The sequence below is a fragment of the Primulina tabacum genome, chromosome 1, assembly GCF_025594145.1.
Source record: "Primulina tabacum isolate GXHZ01 chromosome 1, ASM2559414v2, whole genome shotgun sequence".
Classification (NCBI taxonomy): domain Eukaryota; kingdom Viridiplantae; phylum Streptophyta; class Magnoliopsida; order Lamiales; family Gesneriaceae; genus Primulina; species Primulina tabacum.
Window position 1 is genome coordinate 49,397,384 of NC_134550.1, and position 13,738 is coordinate 49,411,121.

The window sequence follows — 13,738 nt, forward strand, 5'->3', positions numbered from 1 at the left end:
ATATCATTGTAAGGGACCCGACGAATCAGCCGGCCCTTACCTCACAGGACTCCTCCCCCCTAGCAGGGAAGTCCATGCCTCCCCAAGATTCGAACCTATGACCTCCAGGACAATCAGCCGGAGGTCATAGGTTCGAATCTTGGGGAGGCATGGACACCACTGCCAGGGGTGGTGAGTCCTGTGAGTGAGACCGGCTGATTCGTCGGGTCTCTACAATCATCCAATTATCTGATAAGTATGTTCTAAAGTCATTGGATAGATACTCGCCACCTCTGTCTGATCGAAGTGTTTTTATGATCTTACCTAATTGTTTTTCCACTTCATTTCTGAATTTCTTGAACTTTTCAAAAGATTCATATCTGTGGGACATTAGGTAAACATAACCGTATCTAGAGTAATCATCAGTGAAGGTGATGAAATACTCAAATCCACCTCTAGCTTGTACACTAATTGGTCCACATACATCAGCGTGCACTAATTCCAAAACTTCATTGGCTCTATGTACTTTAGATTTAAAAGATCTCTTAGTCATCTTACCTTCCAAACAGGATTCACATAGAGGCAAGGAATCCACCTTTAAATTACTTAAAGGACCATCCTTTACCAACCGTTGAATTCTATTAAGATTGATATGACCAAGTCTCAAGTGCCACAAATAAGTTTCATTATTGGGAGACAATTTAATTCGTTTGTTGGATTCAATGTGATGCAAAGAGCTGTCATCATGTTTTAAGACATACAAATCGTTATTCAAATGTCCCTTGAAAATAAGGGCTTTATTCAAGGTAATATCAACTACCATTTGTGAAAAATGGACATGATATCCTTGTCTAAACAATAAAACAACTGAAATCAAATTTCTAGTAATCTCCGGAACATAATAACAATGTCTTAAAACCAAATGTTTATTATTCGAAAAATAAAGATAAACAATTCCAACAGCTTTTGCAGACACCACAGCTCCTGTGCCAACCCTTAGAGTATGTTCCTCTTCATTGAGGCTTCTGATTACTTGGAACCCCTGCAAAATATTGCATATATGATTAGTGGCTCCAGAATCTACAATCCAAGTATCAGTAGAATCAACCACTAACAAGACTCAATAAAAGATAACTCACCACTAGCTTGCTTCTTGGAAGCTAGATATTCTTGGCAGTTTCTCTTCCAATGACCCTTTTCTCCACAATGGAAACATTTTCCCTTAGGCTTGCCATCTACCTTGACCTTTTTTTCATTTTGTTGTGGACCCTTCTTGTTGGGCTTCTTCCTTTTATTCCCATTTTTACCTTTCGGCTTGGAATAAGATGGCCCAGCAGAAGCAACAACAAATGCATCACCAGTTTTAGTCTTAAGAACACTTTCAGCAGTTTGGAGTTCCTTCATCAGCTCAGTCAGGGACATATTTAGCTTATTCATGCTATAGCTAACTTTAAACTGTGAGAACATCTCAGGGAGAGTCTCAAGTGCTATGTCAACCTGAGTCTCTGATTTGATTTCAGCCCCTAACACCTCAGCCATGTTAAACTGAGCGATCAATGCAATCATATGATCTCTCACGGGCGTCCCAGGTTTCATGCGCATGTTCATAATGGTTCTAATGGTTGCTTGTCGTGCCTGACGTCCTTGATGGTCAAACATTTCTTGGAGGCTATCCATGATTTTTGTAGCAGTGTCCATGTTCTGATGTTTCTGTTGCAGCACATTTGAGATGGATCCCAAAATATAGCAACGGGCCATCTTATCAGAGCTGATCCACTTATCATAAGCTTGCCTTTGAGCTGCTGTGGACTCCGCCGTAAGCACCGATGGACAGGGTTCATTGAGCACATATTTGTGTTTCTCCGCAGTTAAGACAATCAACAAATTACGTTTCCAATCAATGTAATTTTCTCCGACTAGTTGGTTGTTGGTCAATATCATAGACAGTGAATTTCCAGTCATTTTTCTGAAATTAAAATAAATTTAAATGAGCAATGCAATAAATAAAATTATGTGTTATGCATTAAATGCATTTGTAGATCCCAAAAAACTACTACAACACAACAATTTACCTAAAACTCCAAAATACACAATTTTTTCTTTAGGAAAAAAACATGTTATTTATAGTTAGGCTGAGACCCTCCCACTAAATTCAATATATCTAGCAACTCATGCAATATTAATTTAGTATTGCTTGATTTTGGCTATCAAAAGATATTGTAAAAAATATTCTATAGGAAATTCTCACAATATCATCGACATAAGTGTATACCTTTAAATTAATTATTTATCAAGTATCAAATTAATTATGTCACCTATAGGGTGGTCACAATTAATTTTACTATAAAATAATTATAATAATGGGTCCAATCAAGTAACCAAAACAATGTAGCCCTCCTATAGGGAGACCAATAAAATTGGCACGAGGCATACACATATTCTTACTAATGGACTAATAAGGGAGACCGTGGGCTTATTTAAAATATACCATCTCACACTTAATATTTAAATTTAATTTTGGGTTTTATCCGATTAATAAAATCATGACTATTTTAACTCTTAAAATAGTTCAATTATTAATCATAATATTTATTCTCTAAACTAAAAATATAATAGAAAATAAATAAAATTTTATGCATGACAATATGGTACCTAAAGCGGTGTTTATGCAACTACATGGCATGATGCATGAATGACAATTAATTTCGTAATTAAAGCAATATAAGCAATAATTAAACAAGAACAAATTTATGGCCCAACCTAGACACACAAAAAAAATTAAAGATCTAATTGATCCCAATTTGGCCCAATTCTTCAATTTTTAAAAAATGTGTCCAGTCCAAGTTATTAATCCAGCAACCTGGTTTGGCCCATGAATAATTTTCCGGATCCGACCCGAAAGCCCATGACCCGAACCTGCGATCCATCTTCTGCAACCCTAAAGAAAATGTTGCTGCCACCGTCGCTGCCGCCGCTGGAATCGCCGGAAACCTGCGGACGTGAAGATCTCCACCGCGCCAGTCACTGGGAAACCACCGAGACACCATATCCATTTCGAAATCGAAAATAGATGCCCGAGTTTTCCAGATCCAACGCATAAAAATGGTGATTTTCGCATCTCTTTCGCGCCCGCTCCACCGTGAAGAACAACGCATGAGAAGGACCGCAAACCACCTTCGCATACATTCCTCATCCTCGCGGCCGCGTGCTTTCGATTGTGCAATCCAGATTTGCTTTTTCATGGTGGTTTTCGGAGTTTTCTGAACAGGTCCCTGACATTTTGAAGAAGACGCACTCTGGTCCCTGGAATCTTTTGGACGAAATTTCCTTTTGGTCCTTATGGTTTTAATTGAAATTGCATCCGGCCCTCCAGTTCTTTAAACAGAAACAGAAAAGCTCAAATCCGAAAAATACAATAAAAATTGCACGAAAATAAACAAGGGGAAACATGGAGTCGTAATCCACCCCTTGGTTACAGACTAGAAAATACGAAGTACAATTTCACCAAAAAACTATGGCCATAAACTGTTCAAAAATAAATAAATCAATCTAATCAAACCACAATCGCATAAATCTAACACCGCTTTAAACTAAAACATGCATAAATAATTAATTAATTCGAAATACGCAAAACAATATCAAAACCCGTGGCTCTGATACCATATGTTAGCCAAGATCGAGAAGATCGGATCACAAAAATTAATTTCTTGTGATTTCAATCATCTCTTCTTCACAGGATCAATTGTTCTACGTATTTAACACGAATTAATTAATTACAACACACAGAAATTAGATATTACCCTTGAAGCGTGTATTCGATCTTTCTCTGCACTAGATCTACGCTCCAAACCTCCAAGCCTTCTCCGGTGTTCTCTCAAACTCTAAACGTAGGATTGTGTGTGGTCACTTGTTACAATATCATATATATATATATATATATATATATATATATATATATTATATTTGTAATATCTTGTAACATAAAAGATAATGACAATATCTTTTTAAAATATAAATTTAAATGGACATAATATATTATACCATATCTAGAAGATTAGATGATAAACTTCCATTAATATAATAGTCTAGATAAATTTATCCCACATATACCATAAATTATAACTCATATAATTTATCTGAGTTTATATTAGAGCCACCAAAGGGACCTGGTCGGATTCAATTAATGTAAGCTTCAATAAATTAATTTGATCCAATCAACTCATGATTAATCAAAATAATTTATTAATCTTATTCTACTCCACTAAAAGAATAAGATTGTACTATCAAATTAATTGATATTACTGAAGCACAAAATCAATAATTATATCCTCTGATTTAACCCAACATGTGACATGTACCGTATTAGTAAAATCCTGGATTTTTATTTAAAAGTAGATTTCCTTAAACATGTCATTTCGGTCTCAAATCTTGACCCCAGGGAGAACTTTTAAACAAGCAAGCCTGGCCAATATATCAGCACACCATGCGCTCACGTGCCTCCGCTGATCAAACAAAGCCTTAGCTTTTGTTTTCATCAAGTAATTAATGATAGGAACATGATGCAAATCAGCCAATGTGAAGCTGTCTCCTCCCAAGTATTTTGATTCGGCTAGCCGGGCTTCGTAAACATCAAGAATTGGAGCTAATTGACTCTGCAGTTGCTCCACTGCAGCTTCATCTGCAGTCATGCCTTTGAGTGGCTTCATTAGAGTCTCGGTGCTTAGCTTGGAAGCAAACACATCGAATTTCTGTGCTTCAACTTCTAGCCATACTGAGATTATTGCCATCTTCTTTGGATCTTGATGTATCAGCGGGGTTCCCTTGTCAGCATATTGGTGTGCAATGTATTGTGTTACTGCTCTTGATTCTGTAATGCATTCAAAAATGTCAAAAGGTTGTTAAGATAGTTGCATTTTTGGCCATTAGCAAATCCCAAAGTACAAGAATCATGATGTGTTGCTATTCAAATTTTTTTTCAAAAAAAATCAAATTTTATGCGCAATTTTTTTAAAAATATAAATATCACCCAAACAAAATACAATTAGGTGCCACACACTGCCAACTAAAATCTTGGGTTGCATGGTTTTCGGGGATTGAAAGAACTTTACCAAAGAGCTTTAAATCCCCATCTTCGAAACTTGGTACTTGACCAAATGGCTGTCAAGATATGAACATACAGATGTCAGAAACCATTGAATTAGTTGAAAATCGCAAGTTTATTATCATGGTATCGATTTATGGGATTTGTTTTTACATTGATTGAAATAAAGGGCTGGTTCTTCTGCTGAGCGGTTGTTAAATCAACAAACACAAACTCATATTCAAGATTTTTCTCTGTCAGGCAGAGAAGAACTCTCTGTGTTGCTGGAGAATATGGATGCCCGTATACCTTGATTGCCATAACTACTTGAAAACTAAAGTCAAGAAAAGTTTTGGATGATTGAGAATGGATGTGAAAGATGATTTATGGTGTATTAATAACATGGGAATGGCATTTGATTCTGCACATCACTGGATTTTAAATCTGGTACAAGTTGCCAAAATTGTTAATAAATCAAGTTATGATTTTTCATATCTGTGAATCAATTTTGGTGATTCTCTCGCATTTATAATTTGATTTTGAAGTCATTATGTTTCTCTGTCGTGAGTAATTCAATTTTGTTATGTTATATTTCTTAATGAAGCTTCAAAATTCGAATCTGGTCTTGTTTGTTTACCCCACATTCAACGGATAATAGCACAATCAACATTATTCAGATTTTATATTCACTAAATGCTCTCATTAACATCCACAATAGATATTCTTTAAATGAAAATTGAGATTTGTCAAAATCTAGACTTGGAAATTATTTCGTGCGTATTAGTTAGTAGTGATACTCCATAAGGACTCGGGTCATCGATGACCCGTGATATTAAACTGAATCTCCAAATCAGGGTCAATCTGTCGGAATGGTTCGTCAGAAGCCTGGCGGGTGAATGCCCGAGACATTTTCTTCCCGGGTTATCAGAAGCCAGGGCTCTCATATATATTTCCAGGAAGCTTTCTACCCGGGTTACCTCGGAAATAGCACTTCACTTGAGTGCATCAGTACGAGATACTTTATTCTTTACAATTATTACCGTCAGAACAACAGTTGGCGTGTCAGAGAAGTTGTCAGAAGCAGGTATGTGCAGCCATCTTGCTATAATTAATAAATTGGCACTGAAAACAAGGTAATCATTGACTTTATTTATATAAATACCTGGTTTGTTTAATGTTAAAAGGGGGATATATTTTTCTCGCTTACAGCATTCTATTATCATATTCTCTAAAAGCTCTACACTGATTTGAGCGTTAGAGTAGTCACGTCGGACTCTCTTATGGCGCTCATTCACGTGGTTATCTTTAGACATGTCAAAATGGGTTGACGGGGCGGGCCAGCCCGCCAGCTGCTGCAACCCGCCATTAGGCGGGGCGAGGCGGGCATCTAAATGGTCAACCCAGCCCAACCCACCTTGGGCCGCGGGTTAGGCGGGCCGACCCGTTTATTTTTTCAAGAAAAAAATTCTAAACATATTTTAGTCAAATAGTTTCATAAAATAATTAAAAATATTGAAATAAGAAATTAAGAAAACATACAACATAATCCATAAACAATAAAATATTTAAACCAAACATGAAGATTGAGACATGGAAGAGAACATAAAGTCGAGTAAAGAGACGGTTGTAAATTTTAAAAAATATTATGTCTTCAACAATACACATAATTAACAAACCTCCGTCGGGTCCACAAAATTTCATTGCAACTCGTCGGACTTCAAGCGAAACCACTTTTGGGTTCACAAACAACTGCTATGCTTAAAAATTATTTTAAGATTCATGAATAAAATTTACAGGAATTTCTTCCCTTTTGTTTTCTTTATCTATATCTGTAAATTTTTCTTTTTTTATTTTCTTTATGTATATTTATTGTAAGAGTAAATTATCAATAAATTTGTTCTAAGAGTAAATTATCAATATATTTGTTCTAAGACATGGAGGCGCATGAAACTTATTCCAATTTTTATATAAAACTCAAAACTTAAAAATATAAAATTTTATCCTAATTTGGCTGGCCAGCCCACCCCGTTTAGGCTCGACCCGTCTTGGCCCGCAACCCAAACGGGCTCAACCCATTTCGTCCGCCTCCAAACGGACTACTATTTTATCAACTCAACCCGTTCAATTTTTATAGCGGGACAGGACCAGGCCTAACCCAATTTGACAAGTCTAGTTAGCTTTGTGTTTCTGGGATAATCTTATTCTTCTTGGAAAAAGTGATGGGTTCGAAGCAGTGATCTCATTATCTGTTCATCTCAACAGTTAGACCCGGCGACCTATCTCTCATCGAATCCACCGGTCTTCATCAGTTAGCTGTCGCTGGGGATTCCCGACAAACTAATAACCAGTAGAATAATTAGAACTAGCCCATGAAGACGCACGTGTGTGTACAGAGAAATTTTTTTATTAATAGAAATGACTTTTGGCAGTTCTATAAATTAGTCAACATTATACGACAAATTTGTTTTTGTACTTTTTTCTAAATTAAAATTTACATCAAATAAATGGTAAATTAATTAAAAACAAGAAATTTAAGGTAAATTTTAAATAGCAAAATGACTTCACCAAAGGTGGTTTCTAAGGGTGTTGCCCTTTTTTTATATATAATAATAATAGATATGGATTTGGATTTTTTTTTTGAAAGGGATTTTGTCGAAAGAAAATAGTGTTTTTAAGCTCTTTTTTCTCTTTGAAAATAACCTTTATAAATACCAATACCAGAAACCCAAAAACACGAGGTTTTCCGACTTGTCTATCAAATATTAAACTCGTTTTGGTTTCTCTATATAAGCATGACAACTTCGGTTATTTTTAAAACCACACCAAAAAATTTCAATTTAATTGGAAATATCTAAGCTCCGTACATCAGAATAACCAAACCGACTCACGATTTTAGACTAAGCTTTCACGTATATCAATTTTTTTTTTTTTTTTTTGCAAAAGAAAAATCAGTGCTATGTATAAAAATATGATAGTGGCCACTTACATATGGACAAATGGCATGCAAAGAAACAGTAAACTTTTCCTTATTTGAAGGATTGTGAAGGTTTCTTTATTAAAAAAAAAAAGATTAACTAGTTTTCCAACAGTTGGATACTTCCGCACTCACAAATTTTTTACATCATGACGAGGCAAGAGATTTAAAGAGGAAGAAAATAAAGAGTGGAAGAAACATGGGAATACTTATGCACATATATATACCCACCATATACGTATATTCTAAAAAGCTTCTTCAGGCTTGAGGAAATTGTGATACTCCAATTGTGTCATTTCCCCACCAGTGGCTGGGTCAAACTTGCATTGATAAAAACTGCAGGTAATTTCAGTAAATCAGGATGTGATATTTATACACCATAAAAGGAGAGACGGTTTCGTTAACTGACCTTCCATCCAATCCAAGAATTGCCACTGTATTCTTTTGGTGTCCAAAAGCAACAATATATAGTGATCCTTCAGGCAGGCGAAACTGAGCCACCGACCATTCCGAGCTGAAATATTTGGGCAGCACTCCTACAAAATGAAATTTCAACTAAAGCCGAAAATCCCACAAAATGTCCTACATGCCAACTACCTGCTTGCAAATGCCAATTACTCGTTCTCTGAGAGAAAGGGTTATGCATATCAAGCTTTAGTTGCTTACATCTATTACTGGCAAAACAAAAAAACATAATAGAATATCTGGAGGAACAAAATGCCATATCACAACATACATCGCAATCAAAGCAATGTCGTGAATAAGTCCAGCTCAAAGATCTCGATAGTTTATTTCCAAATTGTATTTGGTAAAAGAATTTTGAAAATTAGTGTGATACTTTACTTCTGGAAAGAGTACTCGCATATCTTTGGGTGCCTAAATTGTTGTCGGTTTACCGGTAGCTGGACTACAGGCACAACTGAGATAAATCCAACCAACCAGTTTTGCAAATCCTTAATCTATCATAAGATTGATATCTTCTTTTAAAATATTCAACTACAATCTGATCAGTAACATCATTTCATTTGTTGTTAATCATGAAGAAAAATAATCATTTTGCAATACATTATCAAAAGAAACATGAATAACAACTTAATCCAATTATTTACCTTTAATGAAAGAAAGTGAAGAACTCGATACTACACCGGAAGGGTTCGAATCTGAAGAGCTATTGGCCTGATCAATTCCAACATTTGCAGTAGCCTTCAGGCTAAAAACATGAACAGTACCCTTATCGCTTGAGACTGCCAGCCACTGGGAAGTAGGCGAGAAAGCCAAGCTATATATTTCTGCTCTGTCTGCACCCCGCCTTACCTGTGTCATATTTTAAAGTGTTCCCTTCATATATTTGTTGTTTAATAAATGCTTGGTTTGAATAAATAATCTGTCAGTGCACATGGCTCGATAAGTTTTATAGTGGTGGATTACTGTGGTCAAAAGTATCCACATCCTCGTAGTTTCTATATATAGTCAATCCAAACCAGTTCGGGATTCAGGAAGAGTTTTCTCGTTCACATATAGTCCAGGAACCAGGTCGTTATCATGAGGGACTATCCTACTAAAACTGAAACTTAAATGAAGCATCACTGATCCAAACCCAAGCCCCAAAAGAAAACAATAATCAGGAAGATTCTAGCAGATTGATAGACGAGCCAAATTTAAACTTGAAATTAACCAATTCTCAGCTTGGCTTGTTTGTTTGCTCATGTAGCTCAAACCACAACTCTTATGCTATAATGAGGGGCATAATCACACAATTTGGAGTTTGGACTCTAGAACCACATTGTTGATTTGGATGACTCAAGAAGTTGATTTAACGTTATCTATTATTATTCGAGGTTTTAATATCTTTATAGTATATTTATTAAAAGGATTATGGTTGGTATCCACAACTAGTAGTAGACCTTTTCTATAATTTCAGTTGATTAGGACTCTGTCTTGGTTAAGTTATATAAATAACTAATTGGTTGCTCAATAAAATAATAATATTTGCATTCTCAATTTGTTCTTCTCTTGTTATTCTTTTATTTTGCTTCCCAAATAACCAATAAATTGGTATCATAGACACGTTCTTGAGAGATCTGACAGATTTCAAAATTTTCAGAATGAATTCAGAAAGTTCTTTCACCACAATTGCACCTTCATTGTTTGATGAAAAACAAATTATCAAGTGCGATCTATCAAAATGAAAGAATATATGGATGCTAATGATTTGTGGGAAGCTGTTGAACAATAATATGAAATTCCAAATCTGCCTGACAATCCAACGGTTGCTCAAATAAAAAATCAAAATAAGAAAAGCAAAAGAAATCTTGTTCACAACAGTCTCATCCTCTGTCTTTACCAGAATTATGACACTGAAAACAACCATGAAAATCTGAGATTTTTTGAAAAAAAAAGAAAATGACGTGAAATCGTTAAAGGGATGCAAGTGCTGAATTTAATTCGAGAATTTGAGATGCAAAGGATGAAAGAATTAGAAATGATCAAGAAATATTCTGACAAACTTCTCAGTCAAAAAGATCGGACTTCTCGATACAAATTTTTCAGGTTCTAGAATTGTACAAAATATCTTGGTCACAATTCCGGAAAAGTTTGAAGCCACAATCTCAACCTGGGAAAATTCAAAAATATGTCAAATATTGCCTTGGCATAATTGTTAATGCACTGCAGGCATAAGAACAACGAAGACAAATGAGGCGGAAATCATCTGCGGAGGGTGCTTTTTGAGCCAAATCACATAACAATTTTAATGACAAGAACAAGAAAAATTATGATAGCACTTAAGTCTTTCCACCTTACCTCTACTGCAAAAAACCAATCATCCACAAAATAAATGTTGATGGAGTGTTGAAGCAAGATGTCTGAAGTATGGCCAGTTAGGACACGTGGAGAGGATTGCATGACTCCACAACAAGGTGAAGGAAAAGTTACTCAAAGGAAAAGTTACTGAAGATCAACCTCAAGCGGAAGAATTGTTTGTGGCATCATGTTTGCATTGGATAACTCGACAAAAAGTTTTTTGGTCGATAGTGGTTGTACAAATCACATGATTTATAATTGAGATCTTTTCAAAAACTTAACAAGATAGTCTTTTCTAAAGTTAGGATTGGAAACGGACAATATATTGAAGTAAAAAACAAAGGAGCTATAGAAATTGAAGACATTCAGATTTAAAATTAATTTATGATGTTTTATATGTTCCTAAACTCAATCAAAACCTTTTGAGTGTTACTCGGTTGTTGGAAAAAGGCTATAAGGTGTTGTTTGAAGACAAAAATTGAGTGATCATAGATGTCAAAGGCATGGAGATATTTAAAGTCAAAATGCAAGGGAAAACTTTTGTCTTAGATTTAATGGAGGAGGAACATGTTGATGCACCTTTCATGAATAAAAACAATTTGGTGAAAAGTTCAGTTAAATGGAAGGAGAAGCTCCCAAAATATGTTGCCTAATCAATATGGGAAACAAACAAGGCTTTTATTTCAACAAAACAAGATCTGTAGGTCTACACAAAAGCTATAATTGATCCACATAAATGTAGGAGGACGAAAGAAGGTTTCAGACACTCGTCAAAAAAATGGTGCTATGAAGAGGACAAAGCATATGCATTGCGCTAGTGAAATTCATCTGGCTGGCGAGGCCAGATAGATCTATGTGAGGTCTCCTTCTCCGCTTTAAATGGGAAGGCCAACATCTTTTTGTCAAAAAAATTCCCAGATATGCTAAGGGCACAAATTTAATTGTAGCCAACCAGAACAAACCTCCTGACATCATCAATATATCATGCACAAACAAAAGCGAGCCTATGCATTCTTCGATGGCTTCGACATTGGAAAGCCAACGAAGTATGCAGCTTCAGAACCCATGAGTGTTAATTTGAATGACTCGAGAAGCTGATTAATGTTATCTATTATTATTCTAGGATTTTAATATCTTTATTATATCTTTTAGGATTCTAGTTGGTATCTACAACTAGTAGTAGACTTGTTTCTATAATTCTAGTTTGATTAGGACTCTGTCTTGGTTAAGTTATATAAATAACTAATTGGTTGCTTAATAAAATAATGATCTTTGCAATCTCAATTTGTTCTTCTCTTGTTATTATTTTATTTTGCTTCCCAAATATCCAACACACCTTGATCACAATCTAAGTATCTAACATTAGTATATCAATCATCTTAAGTTCCGAGACAAATTAAAATATTGGATTAAAAATAGTAAAACTCGAAGGGGACTGTGAAGTTAATTTTTTTACAAAAAATATCAATTTCAAGCCAAAAGAGGTAATTTGGTTTCGGTGAAGGTTGTGCCTCGTCATCTTAAATATATACAACACACAATAAAGTACCTCCTGTAGTAAACTCCCATCATGGGTGTTAAAAATTCTGACCAGCGTCCCTTTACTGCTCGCAGTAGCCAGCAAATTCCCATCCTGTGACAGCGTGAAGCATGCAATCCTGGAATCATGAGCCATGATAAACTTAGTCCTCTTGGACGCATAATGCTCCACTCTGACCTGTCCCTTCTGCAACCCTGGACAAACCAATACAAAGGAGCCCGTAATCTGTGACACTGCGCATAGTCCCTTCGGATTTGCAATCGTTTCAATCTGATGCAAGAGCTTCAAATCCGCAAAATTGTACACAAAAATCTTCTGTTCGAGAACAACCACAATTCGATCCCTCCTTAATCGAACACCACGCACTTCTGACCGAAAGGACAATTCCCCAATGCAACGGCCTTGATGATCGTCCCAAATCATAACTTTATTCAATGGATAGTGCGGTGAATCGCCTCCACCTACAAAAGCCAGGATGTTGCACCGGAACAGCATCTCAACAGAGCCCACGCCACCGTTACCTTCGAAATCGCGTCTAAATATCTCACGGAAGGGATCACAATTATAAATTCGGAACCCACGTTCGGTTCCGGAGGCGAAGCAGCCGTAGTCCTGGTTGAACGAGACGTGGAGGAGTTTAATTGGGCTAGGGGCAGGGACCGGCCTAGCGTGAGAAATAGGGTTAGGGTTTGGGAAAGTGGAACTACTGTCATTAGCAGGAGAATCGCGGACTTGGGCATCGGAAACGGCGTTATAGGGGCTCTCTTCCTCCGGCGGCGGGTCTGGTTGAATCCGCTGCTGCTGCTGCTGTTCGAGGTACGGCTGGAGCATGGGCGAGATGAAACTCGGATCCGGGTTCGGGTTTGGGTGGGAGGAGAAGCTGGAAAGAGTGGCCATTAGATTGAAGTAGAAGGAAAATTTAATTGAATAACTCTTATATATAGCAGGGGGCCTGCGAGTAGGCAATTTATAATAATGTAGGGATGGAGGGTCAAATTGTAATTTAACGGGATTGAACAAAGGAAGGCAGATTTGTCCTAAACTCTAATTAATTGGGTTTAATCTTTCTTTTGGTGCGTTGATTGGAGGACAAGTAATTTAAGATCTAACTTTTCTTTTTAAAAATATTACATATTATTTATAGTTTGCAAGTGTAGGTGTGTTGCAAATGCACAAACTTGTGTAAAAAAGTGAAAATTTTAATTTTTCACTTTAAATTTTATGATCTTCTAAATTCCTTGACATAGCAATTGTATTTACACAATTGATAGAAATCAAATTAAATATAAAAATACAATAAAAAATTGTTGGAATCTAGAAGGAAAATGATGTATGATGAGCGCAAAAAGTATTGTCGTTTTGC

At 36.1% G+C, this 13,738-nt stretch overlaps 3 protein-coding genes across 3 annotated transcripts; all 3 read right to left on the reverse strand.

The window, feature by feature from the left end:
* Nucleotides 1-854: 854 nt before the first annotated feature.
* On the reverse strand, nt 855-1,941 carry LOC142511371 (uncharacterized). Its single transcript, XM_075619644.1, has 2 exons — nt 1,119-1,941; nt 855-1,021 (listed from the first exon to the last, which is right to left on the reverse strand). The coding sequence occupies exons 1-2, from the start codon at nt 1,939-1,941 to the stop codon at nt 993-995; spliced, it is 852 nt and encodes a 283-aa protein (XP_075475759.1). The 3' UTR covers nt 855-992.
* A 2,424-nt stretch (nt 1,942-4,365) lies between these two features.
* On the reverse strand, nt 4,366-5,380 carry LOC142519215 (glutathione S-transferase APIC-like). The gene is made up of 3 exons (XM_075622160.1): nt 5,234-5,380; nt 5,088-5,136; nt 4,366-4,846 (listed from the first exon to the last, which is right to left on the reverse strand). The coding sequence occupies exons 1-3, from the start codon at nt 5,378-5,380 to the stop codon at nt 4,401-4,403; spliced, it is 642 nt and encodes a 213-aa protein (XP_075478275.1). The 3' UTR covers nt 4,366-4,400.
* Nucleotides 5,381-8,061: 2,681 nt separating this feature from the next.
* LOC142545894 (autophagy-related protein 18a) lies at nt 8,062-13,302 on the reverse strand. Its single transcript, XM_075653324.1, has 4 exons — nt 12,385-13,302; nt 9,143-9,347; nt 8,443-8,569; nt 8,062-8,369 (listed from the first exon to the last, which is right to left on the reverse strand). Exons 1-4 carry the CDS (start codon nt 13,270-13,272, stop codon nt 8,279-8,281), a joined length of 1,311 nt encoding a protein of 436 aa, XP_075509439.1. The 5' UTR covers nt 13,273-13,302; the 3' UTR covers nt 8,062-8,278.
* Nucleotides 13,303-13,738: the final 436 nt, after the last annotated feature.